The 14123-nt window shown below is 36.1% G+C and overlaps 1 protein-coding gene across 1 annotated transcript; it reads right to left on the reverse strand.

The window, feature by feature from the left end:
- Positions 1–2920: 2920 nt before the first annotated feature.
- Positions 2921–5642, reverse strand: LOC122645308 (uncharacterized protein At5g41620-like). Its single transcript, XM_043838626.1, has 4 exons — positions 5444–5642; positions 4796–5296; positions 4578–4700; positions 2921–4346 (listed from the first exon to the last, which is right to left on the reverse strand). Exons 2-4 carry the CDS (start codon positions 5255–5257, stop codon positions 2922–2924), a joined length of 2010 nt encoding a protein of 669 aa, XP_043694561.1. The 5' UTR covers positions 5258–5296; positions 5444–5642; the 3' UTR covers position 2921.
- Between the last annotated feature and the right edge of the window lie 8481 nt (positions 5643–14123).

Below are 14123 nucleotides of genomic sequence, written 5' to 3' on the forward strand. Positions count from 1 at the left end.
TACCATGAGTTTTATGGTGATGAAAATGCCCGTGTTTATAATTAAGATAATAAATTTCAGGGAGAGAATTTCCCATGCTGCCAGTTAAGGGGAATCTCCCACACCACACCAATGGTGATGCAGCAAATGATATCATTTGCATAGGGCCCACGTGGTTAGGGAAAGTGAGAGAATAAAAATCCATGCGAGAGAACGTATGATATTGGCTGAGTGAAAATTTTTTTCCCAAAATTTAAATATGTTTTACCATTTTCTTCATATTTTTATAGTGATAATGAGCACATATCCATGTGAATCCGGGTATGCGAAAAATTCTCCCCTTTCATTTTCTTTTATGAGAAAAAGACCCCCTTCCTGTCCATGTGGGTATGCTTCCCAACCCCCCACCCCCCCCCCCCCCCGCCCCTAACTTGACCATGTGTCTCAGTCTGACACTCTCTTTTCCTTGACCATGTGAGTCCCTTATTGATGAAACCACGCGTGATTGGTATAACATGAGAAACCCTCTTATTTTATTTTTCCAAAGGTTTCTTTGTCTGAATAAATTGTTTATGAGAGCTTTGTTCAAAAATTTATTTTTTTTATATGAATGAATTTTGGTTGAATTGGTTCAAGTATGTTGGTAATTTTAGGTTCTTTGAATATTTCAATGAAGTAATGGAGATGTGTTGTTTTACCACGTATCTTTTGTTGTGCAATCTGAGCATGGTGCTCAATGAATTAAGGTTATCTTGAATCTTTTTGATGATTTATCGGGTTAGCAAAACAATTTTTCTAAAAGTAGGGTATTCTTCTTCAGTAAAAGGACGTCCATTAGGGACTGGAATACATTTTTCCATGTTTTGGGAGTTTCCCCTTGGAAGAGGGAGCTCTTTATTAGGGACTCCGATTGTATTAAAAAAAAAAATTAATCTAGAATAGTGTTCATAATCTGGTCTGTTCTAAAGCTGGGGCTTTGGAAGGCACCTCTTTTATCTTAGGCTGGTAGGTCAGTCCTTAATTATATCCCCACCTAGTGGATGTCTTGTTTTACTTTTTCTAGTGTTTGTAATCAATTGGATTCTATTAGTACTAGATTCTGGCGAGGAGAGAGTACCGAGTGTAAACTCTTATTTGATTTTTAGTTTCTTCATAGCCTTGAATGCAGTTTCCTTCTCTGTGGATTTTACCTTCATAATTCCTATTTCATAAGTTATCAATGTGCCATGCAACTCGTCTAACTCTTTTTTCCCCTTGTATTGTTTAAGCTATTTTGAAAATTCCAATTGTTTAGAAACATGATAATGAAGAATAGTTTGTCCTCCCTCTAGTAGAGGTGTATTGTCCAAACGTTTAGTTGTTAATGATATGGTTAGGACCATAGTATTATATCTCGCGATATATCGGTATCTCGGGCTTATCGAGATATCCGAAATTTGGTGAAACTTCACCGAAATATTGTATTTTTTTTGTAATATTTTAGGAGTCCATCTCGGTAGGTATTTGGCCATATCTAGGCCTGATACTTCATGGACACCCTTATTTAAGCTAAATAAACACATTTAAACCTTCATATTGCAAAAAAAATGAACTCAAAGTGGTGTTTTGGATTTACACCCTTGATTGACTGTAGATGGTCGGACCCTGTTGTATAAAATAGTTAAATACATATTGTTTAAATACTAAAAGACATAATAAGAAATTTAAACAAAGTAATGAAACAAAAATAAAGTCAAATGTAGCCTTTAGTTTAAACTTTAAAATTTAAACTCATAAAGTCATAAGTGCATAAGTCATAACTCATAAATTTCATAATAGTCAATAGTTCAATACTTACACAAAGTATTTCTATGAAATTTATCGAAATTTACCGAAATGTATTGCTCAATACACAATATTTTTACGAAATATACTGAAATTTCGTCGAAATTGAAACTTTTTTCATTTCGGAAACCCATCTCATCTCGGTAGTGTCGAAATTTCGACGATATTTCACAAAATTTTGTACCATGGTTAGGACTGAGTTAGGTAATTATCGGCTGAATAAGAGAAAGTGTGGAAGTTAATTTGAAAACTTAGAATTCATCCTAGGTTTAAGATGTTTTCATGGGAAACAATTGAGTGGAGGTCTGTCTACTAAGTATAAGCTTGCAAATTTCATGTCTGTTAATACTTCTTGTGAGCTTTGTAACACTGAGAGTGAGTCTTCATAGCATTTGTTTTTTCATATTTGGATGGCAGGACCTTTAGGCATGGCACGGAGTTTTGCCGATCTTCTTCTCTCCTTCAGTTGTTTGAATCTTTTGCTAATTCTTCTACCTGATCCCTATCTGATAAGCATCTTTTTTTATCTATTGCTGCTATCGCTATGTAATTCTTACTTTCTTTGATGATCCATTCATTCTCTCTTATCCTTCCTTTAAACTCTGTTACATGTCTTCGCCTGAATACCAAGCATTACCTTCCTTCTATGGATCATCCAGTTCTTATCTGTAAAGGGTGTCTTGATTCGGCTACCAATAATGCTGGATGTCATTTAGCTGCCACGCCCAATTGAGCTGGCTAAGGATCCTCTCCAGTCATTTAGGGAGGGGGTGTTTATCTGAAGGGTTGATGCATCTCCTCTGCTTTGTTTCACACAAGTACTTTCAAGTGACTAGAGAGGACCACGCCCAAGGAACAGATGATTACCAAGACAAACGGGGCATGCAACTCCAAAATTTTGATACTCGTAGAGCATATATTTATTGCTCAGTAACACCAAAAGTATTTGTACAAAAACGTCCAAGTCCTTGAGATGGACTTGCAGAGCTTTCAAGCAAAATCAATGAACAGACAAGTCTTTTTTTAAGTGAAAATTTGATCTAAATATTAAGAAGACACTAGAGTGAAGAGCAACAATTTCAGAAGAAATTGAAAAGATGGATTGTTTTTGGCTGTGACTACCTAGAACGCCTCGGATGCTGACCTTCCAATATTAGCCGAGCCTTCAAATCATTCCCCTGCGTACCAACATTCGGCCTTTCGCGTCCTGCATTGCTGGAGTCTCGCGAAGGCCATGGTTGGCCCCATTGGCGTGTAGGGCTGGCGAAGCCTCGAGCTGATGCCATCCTTGAACCAGACAATAGGTGATCTCTAATACCCTTCACCGATTTGTATCTCTGTGTTTCATCTTCGTAATCTTGTCTCGGAATTTGCCTTTCTAACTCTGGGAATATCCCCCATACAATCCCATCTTCTGAATTCTGGCCATTGTCACTTCTCAGATTCCACTCAATTCCATCCGAAATACTCCTTTCAAGAGAGCCAGCTCCACGGGCTATCTTCTCAGAGATGGATTTCCTTCCCCTAATTTCTTCCTCAACCGAAACCCTTTTTGGATCTTCATGAGTAGTAGTAGTAGTAGTAGCTCCTGCAGCATAATTCCACTTGCAGCCCTTGCTTGTGTTGTCCATGTTCAGCTCGATCGAATGAAGATCACTTTCAGCCGAATCTTCTTCTTCTTCTTCATCATCTTCATCATCATCATCTTCTTCTTCTTCTTCCAATTCACCATCATCGTCTCCTTCCTCATTCTGATAATAACCCAGACGAGAATTACTTACAGTGGACCCAACTACTTGGTTCTCCTTGACCTTCTTGGATCTCAGAATGGTTTCAAGCTCGCTCCGCAGCTTGTCCACGGCCGCATTTTTCTCCTCGAACTGAAACTTGGCATCTGAGAGCTTCATCTGGACTCTTTCCTCACGCAATACGTCTGCTAATTGAAGCATCTCTCTCTCCTTCTCTACCTCTTCCCGAACCATAGCAGATTCTCTCTTCAGCTCTTCCACTTCGGCCTTGTCTTCTCCAATACTCCTGGCCAACGCTTCACACGCTTCTTCCACTACCCCCCTCACTCTCTTCTCGCTCTCAAGTTCTTTGATCGCCTTTGAGAGAGATGCTTTGGTATCGGCTAATTCCCTTCCGAGCTTCTTGTTCAAGCTCTCAGCACGTCTCCTTAGCTTCCTCTCCATATCAAGGTCCCCTGCAACAGAATCGATTGCAGCTTGGATCCTTTCTTGCTCCTTACTCTTCCAAGCTGCTTTCTCTTCTGCAAAACGCTTCATAAGGTAATTAATCTCGTTAGAATCAGACTTCCGTTCTTGGATCAGCTGTTCAACCTGCAAGCGGGCACGATCGAGCTCGACACGCAAGGCCGAGACAAGAGACATGCTTGAGGAATGCTGATCTTCCAGACCCCAAATCCGGTTGAGTATTTTAAGAAGCTCCTTAGATGTGGTGAGACCATTGCTGAGGTCCTTCAAACGGTTCTTAGTTCCCAAGACGGAACCCGTCGGAGTCCGGCCTCGAGATCGTGTCTCGATCTGCAAACCGAAAAAAAAATTAAATTCCGATACAGGTTTAGTTCTTCCTCGTTGTTTCTTTCTTTCTTTGAATGTGAACAAAATCATCACAGATTGAAACCCTTAGATCACGTACGTTCCAAGGAATCAAGTTAGTTGTTTTGAAAGCTTCAGGATAAAAACTGTATTAAAAAAAACAGAACGGAAAAGAATAATCAGAGAGACAGAGACATTAAAAAACGTCTTTTTTACCTCCATCAAACTGGCATTGCTCCGAGAGTCCAAATATCCAACATTGTGATCAGTCGCCCGAAGCTTCTGAGAAATGGTGGATGATCTTCTTCGGAGACTCTCGGTTCCTGAACGATCCATCCTCTACAAAATTTAAAAGGGAAAAAAATTTGGGTCGGAAAATTTCAGGAATATTTCTAGGAAGAAGAAGAAGAAGACGAGGGAGAACAAAACCGCACCTCTGAAGCAGGGCTATGGGATGGATCGGACAAATGTGGAGGGAGAGAGCCCGACAGGACTGACCTGGAGTTCCTGTCTCTGCCTTTCATCTCTTTCTTGAGAAGGACTCTTCTCCATTCCGAAACGTCCTCTTTCATTTGAGGAGAAGGGATCTCGTTCATCTCCCACAGAGTGGCGGCGAGCTTCCGGGCCGAAACGGGCGGTAGCTTTCCTTTACCACCGTTCTGAGACGGCGGGTATTTCGGGGATTCTATAATTCCGACCACAGAAGAAGATCTGGAACTCAACTTCCATGTCGGAACAGGGGTACTCGATCCTCCCCTCTTCCCAACCAAAATCGCCCTTTTGAAACGGTAATTCTGCACTAGCGATGACGAAGACGATGAAGAAGAGCAACCTCGTTTCCGGATCTTGCAGTGTCCCCTGATCAGACCCTCGATGCTGCGATTCTGCCTCGACATTTCCTCCTGTAGCGCTTACGATTTCTCCCGGGACTCAAACTGAAACGAAAACCAAAAACAAAAACTTCAATCCATTTACTCACACATATCACTTCTTTGCATCATTCCCTTCATAACCAGTGGAATAATAAAGAAAATGAACCCAAAAACTTTCACAGGATGAGACTAGAGATCCAGAAGCGTTACCATTATAGTCTCCTCTCCTCAAGCCCTCCTTTTAGGAAAGGATCTTCCACAGCATCCACCTCGAATACCACGAGAGAAAAGGCTCCAAACACTTCCGAATTACAGAACCAGAGATCCTAATAGCGGATCCGTATATAAATATAAAGAACAGTTGACGATGGAAGTATAAATCAGAGCTACCGATCCGATCGGATTACATTAGAGATTAGAGAGGATTGTTTCCTTAAATCTGACTATCTGAAGCATTTCGTTTCGTTTCTTTTCTTTTCGTTTCGTTTCGTTTCGTTAAGGAATCGAGTCTCTCTGTCTTAATGAAGAACCCTGAAACCAAGGGAACAGAGGAAAAAAGGCAAGGGAAGAAAAAGAACGGAGGAAGGAACTAATATATGTCTTTAATCCCAAGGGCGATGTGCATTAGCTTCCTTTGATTATGACAGTGAGAGACACGTGGCATACATTTGAGTCCAATTGGCAATCTTACACGTGTTTAAGGCACCAAGAATCTTGGCCAGGTTGTACGTATTTTTGCTTTACTTTTTTTTTTTTATAATTAATTTGGAAAAGGAAAGAGAGACATATTAGCAAATACCATAGTCATTGCCTTATATTATTTTCAACTCCCCTAAGTTTTTAATATTCTTACATAAACTCACGAGCTTTATGTTTGGGATTAATAATAACTATGACTTTGAATAGAATTGATTGGAGTGAAGAGGAAGGATATGCATAGCTTGGGATTAATAATAACTATGACTTTGAATAGAATTGATTGGAGTAAAGGAATTTATGTAACCAATCCTATAATTGGGATAAAGGTGAATTAAATTAAGCAAAAACCTTTAGTAGAAAAGTTAGGTGTTCAATGCATTAAGCAAATGATAAAAAATTTATGACTAACTAGTTAGTAGGGTCTTGAAAATTAAAATAGAGAAATTAATTGAACTAATATTAATGATATATATGATAGTAGTAAAGCATAAGATATCTTTTTAGGAACGATTCGATTGTAACTAGTGGAAAATTGATCGTTTCTATTTATAGTAATTTAAGTTAAAGGTTTTTTTTTTTTTGGATGAAATTTTCGTAATCAAGTAGGTCCCGAGAGTTTTTCTAGACTAGCATTAATTCAACAATGCGACATATATGATGGAACTTAAATTTCTTGAACAAGTGTATTTGAAAGTCATATGTCAAGTTTCAACCAAAACAAAATTGGCCAACTGGTAATAAGGTTTTTAAAATTCAGTAAAACAATAAATTTTTGTTAAAAGATATAAAAATAGGGACAATGTTTTTTGTATGGGAGCAGAGGGTGCACTAACACCTCCCGTTCTCTGTCTCTCCTCTAGGCATAAAATGACCTCTTTGCCTGAAGGACCGAAACAGAGAGTGGGAGGTGCTAGCAGCCTAGCACATCCTTTATTCCTGGATAAAGAACACTCACCCTTGAAATTAATATAAGACTGTATTAGGTTACAATTCTTTGATTCCAAGAAGAGTTATAAGATTGAGACTTCATGGAACTTCATGAATCATGATATCATTTTTATCCTTTTCTTTTTGTTGATTGAATTGCTCCTCATAATAATTGATTTATTATTATGAATCATAACTTTTTTGTGTTTGGGTAAACTTATTATGAATCATAACCCTTTTTTTTTTGGGGGGGGGGGTAAATTTATTATAAATCATAACCATGCACAAGGTAAGTTTGAGAATAAAAATCCCCCCGAATCATCAATGGAGAGCCCCATTTTACTTATGAATATGTTAGTCTTTAAAAATGGATAAAAAAATACTGAACTATGCGGTGAGTTCACAATAGTAATCAGAGTATTGTAAGTGACTATAAATATATATGCATGGGGATGCTACCAGCACATTGGAGGATACTTGCTTACACTAGACTTTGAATTTTGAAAATGTTGTTAATATAGACCACATTCACTCTTACCAATGGTTAGAATTGTTGCATCATCTATCCACATGTCTCAACATCGTGGTTAATTTAGAAAACAATTCTAAAATGGGATCATGCAAAGGTAATTTTTCCTTTTTAGATATACATTGTATAATGTATTTTATAAATATAAATAAAAATATTTTAATATTTTATGAATAAAAACATTATTCATATTTTCTTACATTTTTTTATAATATGCAAATTAATACAACTAATAGAAATTTAATTAGAAAATTTGTAAATATACATTAAATTTCCTCTATTAAAATTTTTTTTTTTAATGAAAATGAATATATTTTCTTCCAGGCTTCCCATGTCATAATTTTATAGAACCCAAATTGATTATGGATGAGACCAAAATGACATCAATAGAAGAATCAAGAACAAAAGCAGGAAAATAATTATATGGGTGTAGAGAGAAAACCACATGGTTTTTACGTGCAAAGTTAAAACAATATGAGAATTCAAGTCTGAGGCAAGAAGTAAATGATTCCTCAAGTTGTTTCTTGCTTTGGATTGATGCAAATGACACAGTTGACTCTTGGCGTCGCATTTGTCATGAGGTCATGTTTTTCTTCTAAATACTAGCTAGACGTGTATTTCTAAGTGAGTGAGTTCATGTTATGAAGGATTATATTATCTTTTGACATATAATATTTCAATTAGAAATAAATAAAGGAAGTGCTTAAAAAATTTGTATAAATTTTATAAAATTACAAATAATGCTTTTTCATTATAATGGCCACCTCTCTCTTTAATTTTTCATTATTACAGATGTACTTGATATGATAATAAGATGCTCTTCATACTTCTTTTGGAGCAAATTAAAAGTTTTCTAATGAGAGGAGAGACGTACAAAAATCAAGTATTTCCTGAAATATTGATAGTATTTATATATGGTCGTGTATGAATCTTCCACCTTATCTTAAAGAGACCCTAAGGGATGCGAGAACCATACAATGTAATTTCTTTTTTATTTTTTATAAATTTTCTTTTGCAATAAATATTTTTATTTTTAGGAAAATATGGGGTTGGGGAGAGAGAGGGAATTAAAATCCTCTGCAATACCGGCCGGGCTGCGATGCACATCCGACGGTATAGCAGAGGCCATGTGTGCCAACTAACCTCTGCTGTGCCGTCGAATGTACATCACCACCCCGCTGGTACTGCAGAGGACCTGATCCAAAGGGAGGGGGGTTAAACGACATTAGGCCAACAGAGACCTTATTGTAGAAGTTGAGAAGTAGAAGGGTGTTTGAAAGAAATATCATATTTCATAGGGCAATAAAGTAAAGTTTAGGATCCATCGGTTTCCTTCCTTCCTTCCTTATAAATGGTCGAAGAAGTAAAGAACAGAAAGGGACAGTGGAGGGAACATCAGATCATGCGATCCTATTGAGACGGATTTCACGTGGAAGGGCCCCACCAACGGCTCCGATTTTCGTTTTGATTCACACTCTCACCAGTGATTCCCTCCTCCATCGCAATCCCTTGTACCATAAACCCAAATCATCAATGTTCCCAAATAGTCCCCACTATATGGGCCACCCATGACCTTTGGGCCCATATGGGACAATCAATGATTTGAATAATACATAGACAACACCTTAGTACGAGTTACGACTTTGGTTCAAGTTTTTGTGTATTGCGGGCAAAGCTTATAGTTTTCTTTTAGAACCACGTGTCAAACATCTGTGGTCTAAGCTGAAATATTTCTTTTTTCCATAACGGAAAGAGACAGGGACGGTTGGACTTCAGAAGTTAAAAAAAAGTCGGAATTATTGAGGTATTAAAACAGATGTGGGAGTAGATGTAGACGTGTAGCTACTGTGTCACAAAAATAACGATGTGCAGCTACTTCATCTTTATTTGGGGAGTTGGATACTTGTGATTGTCTTGGGAAGGAACAAGTATCCACACATAATGTAAACTCTTAAATCGAATCGAATTATCTATTTTTTAAAATAAATAAAGGATAAGAGAGGTTGCCACGATGTTAAACCGGGATTGACTTAATCAGTATGAGTAAGGGTATTAATTTAGAATCGAATCCGAACTTTTAAAATTGAATCGAATCAAACCAAATTAAATTGGTTCGATTTTGATTTCAAAATTTAGAATCTTTCATTCGTTTGTAATTTAAAGAAATTTCCTATTTTCAAACTGAATAAATCATATTCTTTTTTCATGTTTTAATTTACTTAAATGATATATAACTTTTATTCCATTTTAATGTTTGGAAAAAAGTTTAGTGGATTATGGCTCTAACAAACAAGGGGTTCTTTTGTTGTAAAGAGGTAAAAAGTTTGCTCAGATAACTAAGATAGGTCCCAAACCAAGTACAAACTGGGATCAAAGTTGAATATGAAACTGAATAAAATCGAACAGAAATCACATAGGAGAGACATGCTTCGGTTTGAATTTGGTTTCCACATGTTGTGTTTTGGACCGAACCGAAATCAGACAAAAAAATGAAACAAACCGGTTGACATCCTTAACTATGAGGGAGGGGGGGATCGTTTCAAGACATCAGATAGGAGTAGTCCATACCAACAACGTAAGACTGGCATGCATGGGTTCTCTGAGCAAGTGGCATAGGGAGTGTACTAATGAGTAGCAACGAAATGATTTCACATGAGGAAAAGAGCAGTCATTTCATATGAGGAGGAAAGATAGAAAGAGATGATGCTAGTGTATCCTACGCAATTGACTCAGAAAACCTACTTGTATAGGTGGGATCATGCTTTTAAACATTGGATTAATTTTCAAGAGGCCTCCGGTTGTGGATTGGACCTGAATCTTTGTGTTGACAACTTAGTGAGCAATGTGGTTATGTTAGGTACAAAAAAAGTTTCTTTGGATGACCCAAGTAAGAAAGGTTTCGTCTGTGGTCACTTTAATTGTGCCATATAGAAGGATGATGTGGTAAGTTCACATCGGATTCATACTTCATACATTATATGTAGTCTCTTGGTGGTCTTGGAATTTCAAACTCTATTTCGCCGGCCACATGGTCAATTTTATTTATACAAAAATTAACATTTGAGTTTATAAAGACTTTAAAGTCTAACTGTCCACAAAATTTAGGCCGTATCCAAATAACCACATGATAAATATTTAGCCCATATTTGTAAACGATATAGTTATAGGGTGGGTGTTCTCAGAGTTAGTGCGGAGTAATCCATGTCCTCTCACATCATATATTTTATTAAATTTTTTACATACAAAATAATAAAAATATTTACGAGGGGGCATGAGCTACGCCGACTACTTAGAGACATTATTTCCATAATTATATATAATAATAATAAAAATAAATGTATGGTTTAGGCAGCTACCACACATTCCTTAATTAGTTTTATTGTAATTTGGTCCAAAGAATAATTGTTTAATAGTTATTATAAAGTTTGAACATTCTATCACATGGGTTATTGTAGATTAATAAATTGATTTTTGTCCAGCTATGCCATTGAATAATGGGTGGTGGGGGTGATTTTCAATGACAAGAAACATCTGTTCTTCTTCTACATACTACAAATAATCAATTTCATATTTCAAAGACTAATTAATTGAATTCAAAGCAACCTTATATGGTCTTATTTATAAAACAAAAAAAAACAAAAAAAAACAAAAAAAAAACAGAAAGAATACAAAACAACGTGATATGGTAATTGAGACTAACTGGAAATATTTTTAAAATGGGTCAACTAGATTTTCTCCCTAATTGGGCCTTTTTGATAATCATGCCCATGTGGAAGGATTAGATAGTGATTTGTCTTATCCATTAAGTTAGAGGCTCTTTAATTAGCAACATTAACATTATTAAGTTTCATGGTACATCACAATTGCAATCTCCATAACAAAATATCTTTTACTTTATTTTCATGTTTTCTTTTTTAAATTTATGGATCGAGTTTCCCTTCACTCACGGTGAATGAGTTCTCATTCATCGAGGGGCTGGAGAGGGCAAGAATGGGTATTGGGAGGGTATTTTGGAACATACTAAAATCCTAGGAGGGGTTTTTGAACACCAGGATGGTGGGTAAACCGTCCTTTATGGATGGAGGAAAACTTTGTCCTTCATTTATTGTCAAAATTCTAATTTTTTTTTTAATTAATTGCATGTGTCAAATTTATTTAAAATTTGAATTCAATCATATATTATCGAGTCTTACTCCTCCTCACTTATCTCTCAGTTGAACTTAAGCTCCTTTGCTTTCGAGATTCTTAATATTTGCAAGGATATTTCTCAATTACATATGTATTTCTCCTCTTGCACTTTTTTGTATGTTCCAAGGTCCTCCAATGTTTTGGTGGATTTCTTGGTTAGGTCTGCCTTGTCGGCTCCATCCCCCGATCATTTGGCCTAGTACCACCCAGTGGCTAATCCAGCTTGGTTTAGTTGATGCTACTGCTTGTATGGATGCGGTTCTTCAATAAATTTTCTTTCTACCAAAAAAATAAAAAATTCAATCATATATTCTTTCATATATGCATACATTGGCATGTTTTCTCCGAGTAGTGAGTAGTCAAGATTTTTTATTTTTTTTTTTAATATCTTGATTAACTGGCTAACTCTTTATTAAAAGAAATCAATTGTGGAAAAACTCCTTTGAGAGAGCAAATATATTTACAAGAAAAGGAAGTGGATTTAGCAACCAAACATTGAGAAAACCCCAATTTAAAAGCCTCTTTTATTGGAAAAAAAACAACTCGGAATCAGGTATGAAATCGGTTGTATAGATTCCAATTCAAATCATTTTGGAACTGGCCAGACTTGCTCGGACTTGGCTTAACTTTTTCAGACTTAATTATAAGTGTAGAATCGGAATATAATTCTAAATTAAATCAGTCGATTCCAATACAAATTTTAAAATCATATGTTTGTGATCGAATAAGAAGTGGGTATAGTAGTGACCAAAACATGTGAACCTTTTGATTTGCCAACTAATTTAAGCTGTGAAGGGAAAATAGATTAATCTATTATCACTTGGATTTCCTTTCTAAAAATAATTATTGATCACCAACTGTGCACGAGCAACGAGCCAACAAGAACAACCACCAGGTCCACCACCACCAAAATGTTTAGCGTTTTGATAATTAATCGGAAATTAATTGGGTCAAGCAGGAACCAGCATTCCCTATCTCGTGGTCATGCCTCGTGGGTTCTCGATCCCCTGCCACATTTGCTGTTTCTTTTATAAATGAATGAATGACTATATGACTTATCTTGCACAAAAAATAAATGATTATAGGATTGATCAAAATCAAAATAATAATAATAATAAGAGAGAAAGAATGCCACCTGGTCATGCAGTGCATACCACCCCTGTGCCCTGACACAGGGGCATACGAAATGACCGTCACATCTCCTTGGAACCCCAGAAATGACCAGGGAAGTTGTGGTCATTTCACATCTCCATGTGTTAGGGCACAGGGACGACGTATTTGCCTCGACTGGGTGAGATTATGTCTCCCTAATATTAATGAATACGACAACTCATGGAAGTCTCCAAATTCATCTTTTGGTTTACGGAAGCTTGATTCCCACACGATTGTGGTGGAAGGAATTCTTATTTTGGAAAAAAGTTCTCTGAACCCGAAGGGAGCACCCTCTCTCTCAACATGTTGATCATTTATATTGGAATCTCATACACCTAACCTACAGCGAGAATTGAAAGTGAAGAATTTTACAGGTGTTGGTGCATCATATAAGAGAACTTACATCTTTAATGAGGAGCGAGTGTGTGTGTGTGTAAATCTTTGTGAGAGTGCGTGTACTACTTTCTTCCTATTTACTTAATCTAAAATATTTCAAAATTAAATTGAATATAACATACACACAAAATAAATAAATAAATAAATAAAAGAAAAGTTAGGCATATAGTTCATGTGTTTGGTTACAAAAGAGAGGTTAATGCACATATACGTAGACTAAACAGACAATATTTACAGAAATGCCTTATATGAACGAATAACTAAGTAACCATCAAAGTAAAATAAAATAACTCAAATTTTACTAAATACCCCCAAAATACCCTAAATGCATGTAAGAAACTCTTCCCCAATACCAAGCCAAGTTGACATCTCTCTAATTCCCCTATTTCAAACCCACCAAAGCAGATGTAGCAGTCATTACTTAACTTTCCTTCTATTTGAAGGAACATAAATTTGAAGTAGGTCCATGGCATGAGATAAATCATTTTATCACACTCAATTTGAATAGGAATAAATGTAAAACCTAAAAACATAAAACAAATCATTGCACGCGGTTTTGTTCCTTGACATGGATTGGATAGGAAAGGTTCACCCACAATGATACAAAAAAAGCCTTATGACTTGTACTTTACCAGACCTTATCACTCTTCCTCATATTTTGATTTTTTTTTTAATTTTTAATTAGGCCCTACCTTTCATTGAAACTTGTCTATGTATTTCCCTACATTTGTTATTTTCCTTTTAATTCTAATTGAGGTCAAAAGTTTTCCTAAATGGTAGTTAAGGAAGAAATTTTTTTGATAACCCACCTAGTTGTGTTATGTGGAAGAATAATGTGGTAATGCTGATCATTGAATATTTAAGAAATTGTACAATATATATATATATATATATATATATGGAAAGAACTGCTTGGATCTTTGATTGTGTTCATTTTTATATTTAATCCAATAATGTAGTCAATCATTTATTGGCATACCTATGTATTTTCTTTCTTAT

This window comes from Telopea speciosissima, chromosome 1 (assembly GCF_018873765.1).
Source record: "Telopea speciosissima isolate NSW1024214 ecotype Mountain lineage chromosome 1, Tspe_v1, whole genome shotgun sequence".
NCBI lineage: Eukaryota > Viridiplantae > Streptophyta > Magnoliopsida > Proteales > Proteaceae > Telopea > Telopea speciosissima.